This window comes from Amblyomma mixtum, chromosome 5 (genome assembly GCF_055824585.1).
Source record: "Amblyomma mixtum isolate Tamu chromosome 5, ASM5582458v1, whole genome shotgun sequence".
Taxonomy (NCBI): Eukaryota; Metazoa; Arthropoda; class Arachnida; order Ixodida; family Ixodidae; genus Amblyomma; species Amblyomma mixtum.
Genome location: NC_143016.1, coordinates 75,324,316 through 75,339,208, shown reverse-complemented (window position 1 = coordinate 75,339,208; position 14,893 = coordinate 75,324,316). Strand labels below are relative to the sequence as shown.

At 48.9% G+C, this 14,893-nt stretch overlaps 1 protein-coding gene across 1 annotated transcript in view; it reads right to left on the bottom strand.

Moving 5' to 3' along the window:
* The window catches only part of LOC149342703 (gonadotropin-releasing hormone receptor-like), a 33,533-nt gene continuing 18,640 nt past the window's right edge, over positions 1–14,893 (bottom strand). The window contains exons 2-3 of the mRNA XM_089542213.1: positions 1,893–2,908; positions 1–1,086 (exon numbers count right to left, since the gene is read on the bottom strand). Of these exons, the coding sequence (XP_089398339.1) occupies positions 676–1,086; positions 1,893–2,675 (1,194 nt within the window). The 5' untranslated portion in view covers positions 2,676–2,908 and the 3' untranslated portion in view covers positions 1–675. The remainder of the gene's footprint in view (positions 1,087–1,892; positions 2,909–14,893) is intronic.

The following is a 14,893-nucleotide window of genomic DNA, read 5'->3' as shown; positions in this document are numbered from 1 at the left end:
AGCTTCGACAGAGAGCATATCGTCTATGCATGACACTGGAACAAGGTGAAAGTCCTCTGTGTTCAGAAGAAAAAACAGTGTACACATATATAAGGGGGAAAGAGGGCTCTGCACAATGGTCTCTTTGTTTGCTGTGCTATTAACAAGAAAGTTTTGAGTAACAACAGTCGTTAACTGCGAGCTTCAGTCACTCTTAATACTATCGTCTTATGGTAGCGAACATAGAGCGAAACCCTCCCCTGGGAAGTGAAATAATCCCCTGCGATGCAGCAAATGCTTGGTGCAGTCTTTGATAAAAGTTTCTATCCCACTACAGCCGTATCCGAAGTGAGAGTGTTGCTGGGAGTGCACTGAGTGAGGAAGACTGTCTGCCACTCATGCTGATAGTGAGGTCTCGCGAGAGTGATAGGCAAATGCCTCCTTTTCCTGCGCATCCTGGATACTTGCGAAAGCCAGCGATAACAGCTCCACCGCTCGGCACTACTCCTTCTCCGGGTCACGATGATGGTACACTACTAACTTTGGACGAAGACTTTACATCTCTGAACTGTGGTCCTTCAGAAAACCCGGTAACTTTCACAAACAGCGACTGTTTTTCAGCCGGCCTCATGACAGATATCAAGAACACTGACTTGAGGGTGAGAAGTCACATCACAACCACAACAACCTGCGCGATCAGCACACCGCACGGGACTTGTTGTTGGGCGGCGTGTCCGTCTCTCCGTTCCTGGCCACGGAAGCCTTAGAATGGCACGTGGGAGAGAAGGTGTCGCCCGGATCTGTGGACATCTGGGACCCCGTGCGGGATCGGTTGAGCAGGCGACACGTGAGCGACTCGCGCGCAATGCGAGAAACGGTCCGCCAGAAGCCGTCATCGCTGGCGTCCCGACGCGGCCGTTGGAAGTAGAGGAAGATGTACGGGTTGATGGCGCTGTTGGAGGCTGATATGACGCCGAACAGGGCAACCACATTGGCATCCAGAATGTCTGGGTTTCCGAAGGCCAAGATGGCCTCTTGCACCATGTACGGCACGTTGGTCACCAGGAAGGTACCGAACACCACGGCAGTCAGCTTCAGCGTCTTCACCTGCACCAATATAGACAGCACAGGACTCTTTTCAGACATGCAACAAGATAATGCTTTTTCCCTGCCCCCTTTTGCACTACTCGCTGCCCCTTGTCATGTAAATATGATAACATCTTATCATCTTATAATTCTTATCTTTGCCTGAGTTGAAACTGTTTAAGGGTGACTTCATTTTCTGCACGCGTGGGCGCTACAAGGTCATTACACACGTATTTACAGATGTTCCTATCTAAATCTGTTGAATACGTATTGAGAATTCATGACCAATGCTGTTGTGATGAACAGCGCCAACAGGAGATGGCGCTATGAAAAAGCTCATTGGCAAGCGCTAGCTAAGGAATAAAATTTCTTTGCTTGGACGGTGGGGGTAAGTATAAATGGCCGCCACACCCCATAAGGAAACGACGAGTAACTATGATCAAAACACGCAGCTGCAGAAAGTGCTGATAGCAGCCACAGTGGCACCATACACAAGAGGATAAAAATTCGTTTCTTTGCAGACAATCCTATAGAAGGACGGTCTTTCTTTTCCCTCTATCCGTGATGCCCTAGTGGTGTGGGTGAGACACCCTTCCATCAGCCTCAATCTACACTGTCTGTATCTTCTAGCTAAGCTGCAGCCTATCGCTGAAGAACCTTCCTGATGTGTCACACAAGCATCGGCCATCGTGCAAGAGACCGGCGCAATCCGCGAGGCCCACACAAAAAACGTGTTTCAATGAGCAATCATAAACCGATATCATCTGCCAGAAAATCACGCCTCCCACTCTAATTGGCTGGCGGCCAAGCAGCCGCTGCGTACCAACCTTAGCCTCCGGTAGCGATGACGTTGTCTGCCGGCTCATGCGATTGGCCGCACTGTGCTTCCAAAGGGCCCAGAGTATCCCGGCATGGAACGCGATCAGTAGCACGAGGGGCATCACGAACACCGTGAAAAACACGAAACCCATGTATATCTGGCGGTGATAGAGCGGTGTATCGCGGTCGTAGAAGATGGACGCGCAGAAGCACTTTCCAGGGGCCACCTCGACGCTGTGGAACACGTACACGTTCGGTAGCGATGGCATGCACGAGGTCAGCCACGTGAGGGCGGCCAGCTTCCACGGGTCCGGGCTGGGTGCCAGAGGGGTGGCGATGGCGATGTACCTGTCGATGGCGATGGCCACCAACATGTACGTGGACGAGACCAGCGCGAAAGTCTGCAGGAACTTGAAGAAGCGACAGAAGGCGTCGCCCGCGATCCACAGGCGGCCCATCACTTCCCACACCACCTGAGAGGTCATTGTGATGCAGGCCACCAGAAGGTCAGCGATGGCCAAGTTCAGGAAGAGCACCCTGGCTTTGGACACCCGGCGTCGCCTCTGCTTGACGAGAAGGTTGCAGCAGACGACGCTGTTGCCGATCACGGAGAGGACAATCATGGTGATGATGATGCCGATGCGCACTCGCTTGTGGTAGCGAGGGCCCATGACTTCGTCGGGCGCTATGGAGTCGGTGCTGTTGCTCCAAAGCGCAGTGACGTTGCCTGATCGGTTAAAGGCATCTGGCAGGTCTTCCAGGGACTCGTCGAAAACGTCCGTTTCAGTCATTCCCTAAGGTCGGGCGACCCGTGTTGTCCTCCATCCACAAGGGTAATCATAGGCTAGCGAGGCTATGTTTGTTTTACGCGCAACTTGTTCTACGTGCTTGATACATTGTGAAACGCATATAAAGAGCATCACGGCTCCGCTTTCGTGGTGAGAAGATTCTCGCACTGCGGTCACGGCAAACAACGGAACGCTGTAGTCCATGTGGTTACCTGGTTTCTCTTCTCAGTTTTCATCTGTAAATGAGAAAAAAAAAGACATGTAGACATAAAATAAAGGCCACTTCAATTTTTTTTCCCTGATGTTGCGGGTACATGCGCATAGGATTACGTCAGCTCCTTGGCACATATGGTCGAGCACTTCCAAAGAAATATTACACCGGTATCATCGCAAAAAACAAATTGCACAAATCGCTACGGCAAAATGCGCACCTGGAAGAATGCTTTGACTGCAAAATTTTAATGTTCTTAGTAAAATTTTGACTATATAAAAATAAACTATTCTAATAAGAAAAGAGTTGTAGCGTCATGACGTTAAAAATCTTGGTTTAGATTTCTGATCTACATCGCAGCTATTTAATTGTCAGTTTGTGCTTATGGCTATGATTGCGACTACAATTATGATGATAGCAGAAAATACAATTATCGATCTATGGATAAGATGACTGCAAAGCACCATATTGCCATGTGTGAAGGTTTTTTGCACTTCCCTCAGCAAAAGACTCCCTATGCATTACGTGGTTTCGAAAATATGTCTCGGCTGTCCTTATCTTTTGTAACAATAATTTCATGTACCAGCCCGAAACGCAGAGTACATTTTTTTTACGGCCATAGCAGTCGATGAAAACAGAGCACGAGTTGTCGTATAACTGAAGCCCGTTGCAGCGCCAAGCCAAAGCAAATCAAAGAGGCAGCCATGCCAAGAGACAGGGAAGATGCAAAGAAAAAGAGAAGAAGAGGAAGAAAATGAAGGGGCAGCTTCGTGCACAGAGAAATGTACACGAAAGCTCTCGATGAATGTTCTCACTAAGGAGTAGCACTATTTAGCGTGTAATGCTTCCTTTTTCTTCTCCTTTTTCTTGACAAATGTCCCCTAGCCTTCCCCAACATTATGTAGTGAGTTCGGCAGAGAGTTTTAATGGTAGATTCAATAAGTAAGTACTGAATAAATCATAGGAGAAGCGTGTTGGCATCGATTTCACATAAAAGCCCATGACGTTCTCCATTACTGACAAGGCGCCATCTGCCGTGATATTGAATAAACCAGCTGCGCTTCCTCGTTTCTAAACTTTCTCTTCGGCTCCCAGCCCATCAGATGCAAAACTCTGCGCCGACATTTTTTCACAAGGCTTGGCAGGCACATTGCTCGAATCGGCAGAAAAAAAAGCGTCATGATAAAGAAAAAAGAAAAATGAAAAGTTAGAAAAATAGTTTTGCGGTTAAAATTTGTTCTCGTGTTTTTGCAAGACTGAATCGGTGAAATGATGAAAGAGGAGAAAAAAATTCTTGTTAGACATGGTTACTGATGAAACGGGAGCTGCACTGGAACCGTTGCTGCAAACGTCGATTCAGTCGATGCAGAAATCGATGAAAAGATCAGTCAAGCTTTCTATGCAACTTTCTTTCCAGGCAGGCCTCCACCATGTATTAAGCGATGGGTATAAACCTAAATGAACTGTAAGTCAGCAGAACTGATTACACTGCAAAATCTTTACTATGCAAACGTCCACTGTGAAAGTTTAACGTCAGGGGTTGATTTGTAGGGAACCTGTGAAGAAGGCGATTGGACGAAAAGCTGGGGAGGAGGCATGGGGCGGTTCTATTTTCACAACTTAGGCTATTTCTTACACATTCTTCGCCGAAAACAAAAAAAAAAAGGATACGAAAGGGGGCATTGTAGTTTCTTTGTAGAGATTTCCCATTTAGGGTCGTTGTATTATTAGAGTATGTACTAGCCGATTCAGCAGCTACTTTTGTTCTTTCTTGTCTAAAAACGTATTGTTCACGCTTCAGCAAGCCTGTGGAACGTGACTCTCGGAACAGGTACTGGCGGGCGGGATAGCGCAGCGGCTTGTGCCCGTCTACCTCCTAAGCTTAATTGCCTGGGCTTGTTTCGTAGCCCATGATATATATACATATATAAAACGGAGGAAAAGTGGAAATGGAAAATGAAAGGTGGTACAAGGAACATAGCTATTGCATGTCACATTTGTCTTGTTCTTGTTTGCTTTAGCGCTGTTTTTCTATTGATTTACTTCCTGTTAGCTGTCGACGGTTACTAACGCGCACGCGTAAACCAATCGACGTTTTAAAACGGTACATTTATGCTCTCTAGACAAGGCACTAAAAGTGAAAAACCTGGTTTCTTGTTTTCTCGCTGCTAGATTTTTTGGTTTTCACGAAAAAAAAAGACACGAACACTTTAGTTACACTTTCTTATTTATATCGTCACGCATACATACACAAATTGCGGACGACAACGCAGAAACATCCTGCTAATAAATATTAATGTATAAAGAGGTGCGGGGTATAATGTCCTAGCTTCCCGCTCTCAGCGTTTGAGCCTTTACTTTAGCTTACAGGTGCACGGCGTCAAACAGTATATACAGACATACAAATGAAATGACATTTGCGTGCTTCTTTGACGTTGGATGACTAAAAATCTCCGCACTCCTCTAGCACAATTCCTGTGGCCCAGATTTCCGGTGTAAGGCATAACGTAATGTCGACATTGCTAAATATTTCGACTGTTTCGCCACAGTAACTACGATGTATGTATGCTGTGGTATGGTACGGTATGACATGGTATGGTATAGGGTGGCAAGACATGGCATAGAATGGCATGGCATGATATGGTATGGTCTGATGTGGTATGGCATGGTGTACGGCATGGCATATGTGGTATGGTATTGTATGGTATGGTATGGTATGGTATGGTATGCTGTAGTGTCGTGTAGTATGCTGTTGTGTGGCCTGGTATGGTACGGTATGTTTGTGTGTTGCGGTGTGTTGTGTTATGTTGTGTTGGGGCTGTGGCGTGTTGTATTGTAATGCGTTCTGCTGCGTTGCGGTGTGGCGAAGGTATGGTACGGGACGGTATGATATCAGGAGCATCACGTCCCGGTAATGCGCCTGGGCTATGAAGTGCATCTCGGTTGAATGCTCCGGATTGATCTTCACTTCCTGCTGGTCTTCGACATGGACTGACATCGTATATCACACGGGAGTTTTAACGCTTTGCCTTCACCGAAATACGGATGACACGAACGGAATTGGATCCCGCCTCCTTGGGCTAAGAAGCCGAACTCCCTAGCTGTGCGCGTCGCTATAGCGAGTGATCAGCAACAACGAAAGTGCGTTATGGCTTCATATATACAAATATGTACAAAATGTACAAAATTTGTCTGGCGATATATAATTTGTGATTGCGTAGGTAGCACATCATATGCACAGGCGCATTCATACACACGTTGATGTGCATTGCTGCGTTGTGGTTAGCGCTGCGCACGCGTCAGTTGAATGCGATATTATACACTACACGGTAAAGTCCCTGAATAAAAGAAGGAGCATGTTCGGCGAAACTTCCGCGCTCCCGTAATTATAATGGCGTCTCCGCTATCTTCAGGCAAAAAGACGACAACTGAAATATTGATGCGTCAGGCCCTATGATTCGTGCTCATTCGAATTCGCGTGTGTAGCCGACGCTGTTCAACGAATGGTGTGTGCGTTGTAGCTTCGCTGCCGGATAGCATCGCGTGAGTTTGAACGGAAGAGAGGCGCTGAAAAGAACAGAAAATGAAACCGGAAGCGTGCCTGCAACGCCAAGGGTTGCTATGCTGAAAGGTTCCAACAAACAAAAAAGATAGGAGGTAAGACCGCGATGAAAGACACAGTGGAAGCAGTGCAGCGGGATAACAGAAGAGATCGGTAGAAAACATTGAGGTTCAGCCACATTGAATAGGCAAGTGGGAAGAACAGAAAGAGATTGGGGACGCGGGTACGAGGACGTTGAACTCAGGCAATGAAGGCGAAGTCGATATTCCAGAATTGGATATTCTCTGGACCTTCCGCTGAGTGAGCTAGAAGGGCAGTGGCCCTTACTCACGCCTTCGACGCCGCTTCTATTGGCGGGGAATGTACCGCTTCATCCGCCAATGCGTTCGCTCCAGCCCAGAATGTCAACGTCGCAACATGCCTCCTCTCCGTTCTACCTCTCCGCTGCAGCAATTGTCCTGCCCCACGCGCCCACTCTACTGCGTCAGCATTGATATCTATGGTCCCCTTCCTATCACTACGGCTGGCCACCGCTGGGTCATCGCGGCGGTAGATCACCTCACCCGCTACGCAGAAACCTCATCCTTGCCATCCGCGTCTGCGCAAGTCGTTAAGTCCTTGGTATCCTCGGAGTCCCATGGTTTCCCTTAGGAAATTCTCAGCGACCGGGGCCATGTCTTCCTCTCAGACACCGTCGAAGCACTCCTTCAACAAAGCCGCATCGTGTATCTATCTACAACGGCCTACCACCCTCAAACAAATGGCATGACTGAACGTTTCAACCGCACATTGAGCATTATGCTCGCCATTTATGTTCCATCCGACAACTCATATTGGGACCACATTCTCCCCTTTGTCGCATACGCCTACAATACAACTGGGGCCTCTCCGTTTTTCCTTCTCTATGGCCGCGAGCCCACCTGCACAATTGATACCATGCTTTCGTATCGCCCTTATGTGTCCGAGTCAGTGACCCTTTCTCAAGCAGCCACATATGCTGAAGGATTCCGCCAGCTTGCCCGATTTCTTGCCACGAGGACCAGAATCGCCGGAAGCACCTTCTAGCCCCCAACCCTCCTTTTCAGTCCTATACTCAAGACTACCTCGTGATGCTTTGGGTTCCTTCAAGCGATCCCTGCCTATCAACGAAAGTCCTTTCGAAGTACCAGGGCCCGTACAGTGTTATCTGCCAGACCTCTCCGGTGAACTACGTTATTGAACCGCTTTTGCCGGCCCAGGATGCACGCTACCATGGCTGTGAAACAGAGCAAGTCGACCGGCTCAAACCGTGTCACGATCCGAGTATAGTGCGTGTTCCTTAAGTCAGCAGGATGCCTCCTTTTCCACCCGATAGGATAGGATAACTTTATTTGGCTCAAGCACAAGTGTTTTTTTATACAGTCAGATGAGTGCATCCGCAACGGTCGGTTGCCCCTATTCTAGGGCTCCGCTGGATGCTGCCGTCAGCTGAGCTCGCCGTATCAAACACATCTCGTCATCGCGGCAGTCGCTGGAGAGCAGACCCTCCCATTGCTCCGCACTTGGGTTTTGTATAATTGGGACGACGTCGACTTTTTGACATGCTCATGTTATGTGATACAGTGTAGGTTTTTCATGGCACCACGGACAATTGTGTGCGTAAAGTTTGGGGTGAATTTTACTTAGTGTGTTTAGATTTGGATATGACCCGTTTGAAGTTGTTTCCACGTGACAGCCTCTTTTTTGTTTAAAGATTTGTGCGGTGATGGGTACCGCATCCTGCTGCCCTTGTAGTTGTTGAGTATGGCCGAGTTTTCCTGAGGTACTGGCAGGGATTCCTCAAGGTCGTTGACGTTGGATGCTCGGTAGTTAGTATATCCTCGAGCTATCCTGTCCGCCTCTTGCTTTCCTGCCACCACCGTACCCTGCACTCCAAAGTGCGTGATCTGTGGTGAGGCCCACCCTACCGGGTCGAAGGACTGCCGCGAACGACTCAAGAAAGTCAAAACAAGTCATGACTTGAAGTGTGCAGCTAAAAATGCTAATTCCGAGAAGCGTGCGATAGCTAGTTTATTTAATGTTATTATGTTTCCGCACGCAGCCTTTAGAGCGAATTGTTGCACGTATGTATGACAGTCGTTTAAGAATTTTGTACTTACATAGTGACATGCTACGTATAAAACATTGTATCAATGCATTGCAAGCTAACTGAGGCAAACTGCTTAATGACACATAAACTTTTCTCACAGTAAAAAAACAACAACAAAGTAGTCCGTATCTCGCCTCATCACCTGCGCAGATGTTCTGGCTTAAGCCTTAGTTTCAAATCCAGGTAGATGCTTACCGGCCTTAGCATATAAGTATAGCTCAAGTTTCATCATCGCTGCACTTGACTGAACTAAACCTTCTTGGAAAAAATCGAAAATAAGTTTTTGAGGAAAAGAAATGGCGCAGTATCTGTCTCACACATCTCGGTGGATACCTGAACCACGTCGTAAGAGAATGGAGGAAAGTGGGAGGGAAAGGAAAAGAGAACGAAGGGCCGCAGTGGTCTCCGGAATTATTTCGACCACCTGTAGATCTTTAACGTCCACTGACATCGCACAGCACACGGGCGCCTTTTTGCGTTTCGCCTCCATCGAAACGCTGCCGCTGTGCTCGGGTTTGAACCCGAGCTGCCGCGCAAGCCACAGGGGTCGCGGACTAGACACCCCTCCTAGATTTTATAAGGAGCTGGTCCTTAAGGCCAGTCCCAAACTCTCTTGTAAATAGCCTAAAAAATTCAGGGGAGCACTTTGTTGACCTAAAGTGCGGTGAGGCGGAAGCCTTAGGCGCGGGGTTGCTGCTTGTGTGACTGATGTGTGATTAAGGTTGTTAAGCTTCGCCTCTGAGTGGAACGCGACAGCGTCTTGCAACGCTGCCAGGGAGTCCACATAACGCCATCGCCCGTTCGGCTGTACACCTTGCTGGTCGGTAAATTGATTTTTGAGGAAAAGAAATGCATCTGTCTCGCGTGTATCGGTGGACACCTGAACCTCGCCGTCAGGGAAGGCAGGAAGATGAGAGTGAACGAAGACACCGTATTCACTAGACGCGCCTTTGTTCATTCTAAACTATCGAGCTGGTTTCTGGCCATTCAGAAAGCAGCTGCGGAGCCTCCGGAGTGGCTCTCAAGACTAGAGCCGCTCTGTACGTTGCGTGAATTTTAATTGGACGAAGCCAGATTTATGCTGGCTGACCACAAGTCGTGTGTACATAGTTATTGTCTTTTGTTGATTGTTTTTGTTGTCCGGTTTTTTGTGTCAAAGCCAGGCAATAAAGAAAAAAAAAAGCTGGCATGGCGGAGTGGTAGCGTGCTCGTCTCGCACTCTGGAGACCCAGGTTCGATTCCCCACCTCGACCAATTTCCTACTCGATTTTATTTATTTATCTGGTCTGACTAGAAAGGTTAATTAGGCTAATTCGTTAATTAACTAAACTCAGACGCTCCAAGTAAATTGGCTGCATGATTACTAGCCAAAGTACAATTGGTCCCATTTGAAATTCGCGCACTGTGACGTCACGACCATTTCGACCAATTGAAAAGCGTGACTCTGTCGACAACTTCTGCTTACAATGATGAGGCATTAAAGGCTTCCGCCTTAATAAATGTTTCCGCCACCAATAACCCGGGACCTCTGGCTCAGTAGCGGTAACCACTGATCCACCTCAGCGGACAAACTAAAAAGCAGTAATTGATTGATTGATTGACGATGTGAACCCGTGTTCCAAGGGTACCAGTCACTTCACTTTACTACCTTGAAGACCCCCAGTTAAGGGGTATTACATAAGGGGTAGGTACAGATAGAACCAAACTTTAAGTACGAAGATGTTATTCTTTAAATATGACAGTTAAAAAATTAGAAAATGTGAATGGACAGGTGGTTGCCGTGACGTCGTGTGGAAGGCAGTTCCAGTCTTTGGCTGAGTGAGGAAAGAGTGATGCAGGAAACGTTGTGGTATGAGCCTGCGGACGAGAAACTTGCAGACCAAGGCGGAGTAAAATGCGTGCTGGAGGGCCAATGCAGTGTGGAATACGCAATCAGCTGTAAAAAAACTTATGAAATAAACACATACTGGCGATACGACGACGTCAGGCAAGGCTTGTTAGGCTCAACTCTCCTTTTAAAGATGATATGCTGATATCATATGAATAACATGAATGAATAAATCTAGTGGCTCGGTTCTGCAGCGATTCTAGTTATGTTAACATATAGTTTGGTTAGAGCTCCAAATGCGGGATGCATATTCTAGCTTTGTTCGAACAAGGGACTTGTAGGTAAGAAGCTTAACGTCTGGTGGTGCATGACGCAAACGAAGTTTCAAGAAACCAAGGGTTCTGTTAGCTGATGACAGAATGTTAGTGACATATGCGAATTCCAGGTTATATCTTGGCTTAGGGTTACACTCAAGTATTTATAGTAATTGGTCAAGTCTACTGGGACGTCAGAGACTGCGAAAGGGAACAAAAGGGGCTTGCATTTGCGGTGAAATGACACATGTTTGCTCATGTTTTAATGAGGCTTGTTACCATTCGGACAAGAAGGGTCGAATGCATCATCGGTGATAAGCGCCAAACGGGATTAACTTAGAAAGGAAGGGATTTGTAATCGACGGAACAAGGTGGCTTGTGACCTGCCAAAGTCAGGATGGGGGAGGGTATATACGGTGTTGTTCTCTGTGTAAGCTAGCAATTTAAGCGTGGTGGTGGTGGTGAAAACTTTTATTTTGTGACATAGAGTTTGGGAGCCACAGAGTGGCCCCGCTACATGGTCGGCGTCCCTAGCCCGGGACACCGCATGACGAGGCCTCGTCTCTCGCCCGTTTCACCAGAGCCCTTTGGGACTCAAGCGAGGAACAGTTGAGGAGGGCAGTCTCCCATGCCTCTCTGGAAGGGGTAGGGGAAGGGGGGAGGTGGGGATTTTGAGTACATGCCCACACCATGTGGAAGTTATCACAGGTCTCCCCACAGTATGGGCATCGCCCATCCGTGTTAGGATCGTAATGTTTTATGATTGCAGGACAGAGTAGAGTACCTGTCTGCAGGCGATTTAAAGTTCACTCCTCCGTCTTACTTAGTTAGCCCTTTTGCAGGGGCCGGGAAAAGGCGGTGGTTGTCGCTATAATGTGTTAATATTTCCCTGAATCGCAGCAGCGGCTGGTTAGTTTCCGAGCCAGAAGAGCTGGGATGAGGAGCCCGGTGAGTAAGCGCTCGGGCAGCCGCGTCAGCGGCCTCATTACCTCATAAGCCCTGGTGGCCAGGAGCCCAAATGATTCTTTTGGGTGTTGGATCAGTGGCAGTCCGTCGTAGAATACAAGGAGCTAAGGTGGAGATCTCCCCTGCCAAGTAATGATCACATGCTTTTCGGGAGTCCGTGATGATTATTCTCGAATTGGCGTGGGCGGCAGCTAGTGCTATCGCTACTTCCTCGGCCGCATTGAATTCTGGGCTCGAAAGGAGAGTCCATAAACGTGCATTTCCTGGTGAACGACAGCGGCCGTGTAAAATCCCGTGGGCGATGGCCCTGCTACGTCTACATAATATACACCGGGTCGGGAGCCGTGTTGTCTCTCAAGAGCCCGAGCCCGCGCTTGTCGTCTGTTTTCGTGCATGTCGGTGTCCATGTTACGGGGGAGTGGGGAGACCCAGAGCATATGGCGCCACAGTACTGGGATACGCTCCGCCTCCTCTGGAGTGCAGTCGTGTTGGATGTGTAAGCGGTTTAGCAGGCGGCGCCCAGGAGCCATCTGCATGAGCCGCGTGTATTGGAGCACGAGGTGGGCCTTCCGCAGCTCCTGGTAGGAGTTTAGCACCCCCAATGCCTTGAGTTTGGCATTAGAGGTAGCCACCGGGAGATCCAGGGCTCGCTTAGTTGCCTTGCGGATGATGGCGTCTATTCGCACCTCGTCTTGCTTAGTAGTGCGGAGATATGGCACGGCGTAGAGGATCCGGCTAGTCACGAAGGCATAGACGAGCCGAAGCGCGTCCCTGCCCCGCAGACCACCCCGCTTGTTGGAAACGCGGCGGATCATGCGCCCTACCTGTTCACCTACTCTCTTGAGTTTCGCAATAGTGGAGTCCGGTGTGAGTCTGTGGTGAATGAAAAGGCCCAGAATACGGGGCTCCTCAACCTCTCTAATAGGACCTCCTGACAAAGAGATGTGTATTGCTGTCCTATCCTTTGGGTTCGCTCTGACATGCAGAAGCTCTGATTTCGCTGGAGCACATTGGAGCCCACAGTCAATAGCATACGCATCGACTATGGAAGCAGCCTGCTGAAGGCGGTCCTCCTTATCCCCAAGGCTCCCCTGAGTGGTCCAAATTGTAATATCATCTGCATATAACGCGTGTTGAATGCCTTCCACCCGGGCCAATTGGCTTGGGAGGCGCATCATAGCAATGTTGAACAGGAGCGGTGATAACACTGCTCCCTGAGGGGTACCCCGTGTTCCCGTCATGTAAGGGCCGTATTCCTCGCCCTCAGTCCGAAGAAAGGCCTGGCGATTAGTCAAGAAATCTATTACATACGCGTAGGTCCTAGCCCCACAATCGGTAGAACTGAAGTTGGCCAGGATGCTTTCGTGTTTAACATTGTCGAAAGCCCCTTTCAGATCAAGGGCGAGGATGGCTTTGTCATTGTGTTGCATAGTTGTGGGTCGTATTACATCCCTGTGCAGCTGGAGAAGGACGTCCTGTGCAGACATGTGGGGGCGAAACCCGAACATGGTGACTGCAAAGAAGTCCTTACTCTCCAGGTATGGAGAGAAGCGATCCCGTACCATCGTCTCCATAAGCTTGCCCGCACATGAGGTCAGTGATATGGGCCTCAGGTTGTCCGTATTCACGGCCTTACCTGTTTTAGGGATAAACGTCACAAGTGGCGTTTTCTACTCGGGATGGAGTGGACGCCCGTCCCAGATGTGGTAGATGTATTCTAATAAATGGAGGTAGGCCGAGTCCGGTAGGTTCGCCAACAGGTTCACTGTTATGTGGTCCCGTCCTGGAGCCGTACCCCGGCGCATTTTTGCTAAGGCCGCCTTAAGGTCGTGCAACTCAAAAGGGGCATCGAGTGTTTCATTAGGCCTGCCAGAGTACATGTACTCTGGCCCAGGCGGGTCGTCCATACGACAGAGATATCTGTCGCACAGAGTGTCCGCAAGTTGCGCCGTCGTACCTTGGAACCCTTGCAGAGCCCGCCGGAGCTGCTTTTGCGTCTCCCCTCTTGCTTGGGAGGGGTCGATTAGACTGCGAAAGAGACGCCACGTCCCCTTCGAGCTCATCTGATGAGCTGCGGCGTCGCAGCGTGCTATCCAATTTGAATCTGAGAGTTCGGCAGCATACGCTGCAGCCTGCTCTGTGAGTTTGGCTATGCGGTCGCGTAATTTGCGATCAGTAGTCTGGGGAATTTCCGCAGTGTCGTCCGATTAGGAAGGCGCGTCGGCCGCCGGGCTCGTAAACCTCGGGCTGGGTGGTCGACTCCCTCGTTGCCGGAGTTCCCGGCATGAGCACGAAGCCAGACTAGGCTTATCTGTCGCGGCGGGACGCCGCGCCAGAGAAAACGGAGTTGTTGGAGTAAATGCGGTTCTGTCAAAACGTCAATGCAAACGCAAGCAGCGCACATCTCTCTGCCACTACCGCCACGTAGATCAAAGCGCGATTGAGGTGTCCACAAACCCAAGGAGCCAGTTCGCGTTTCCTTTCCTTTCGTGACTTTTACGCGCAGATGGGGCGGGCAGGGTGAGCGGCGCAATAAAAACAGTTCGCCTGGGCTTGTTTACCTCTGTGCAGCTCCCAGCTCCGAGATTGCTTATGCCGCGACTGACGAAGCCGCATTGATTCAAGCAAAGAAGCTTGTGTGGAAAAACAACTAACATTTGAGTGAGCCTCAAGAGGATTTGGTGCACTCACGCGACCGCCTGCGTTCATCTCTGGAGCCTGTCTCTTTCCTGCGACCATGAACGAAAACAAGTATAAACACGTTTATCATAGCCGTTTTTATATGGTACTTGCAAACGTCGCGGTATGCTGATGTATTTGACGTTTTTTCGGTCCATATTCTACACTTCTATACGCGGTAGAAGCTTTCACCTTATACAGTAAGTGCGGCTAAGGCCGCTGGGCGGTGCTAGGGATCTCCGGTAAAGCGGCAGCCCAGGTTTTTAAGAACGTTAGCTCTTATTCATCACGTTTCTCCATTTATTGGGGTCTGCTGCCACCTCCCTCCGGAGTGAAATTTTCGAAATACGAGGAATTAAAGATGGAGGCCCCTGTAGTAAATCGATATAGCAACCCAATTGGTGATTGATTTGTGACGTCATTAGTATATCGAATTGGTGATTATTGACTTCACTGATTTTGTGGCGCCATAATTTACTAGTCACATGACTATGTTTAATCACTTGTAACTCAGTAATTAATGAGGCATCATA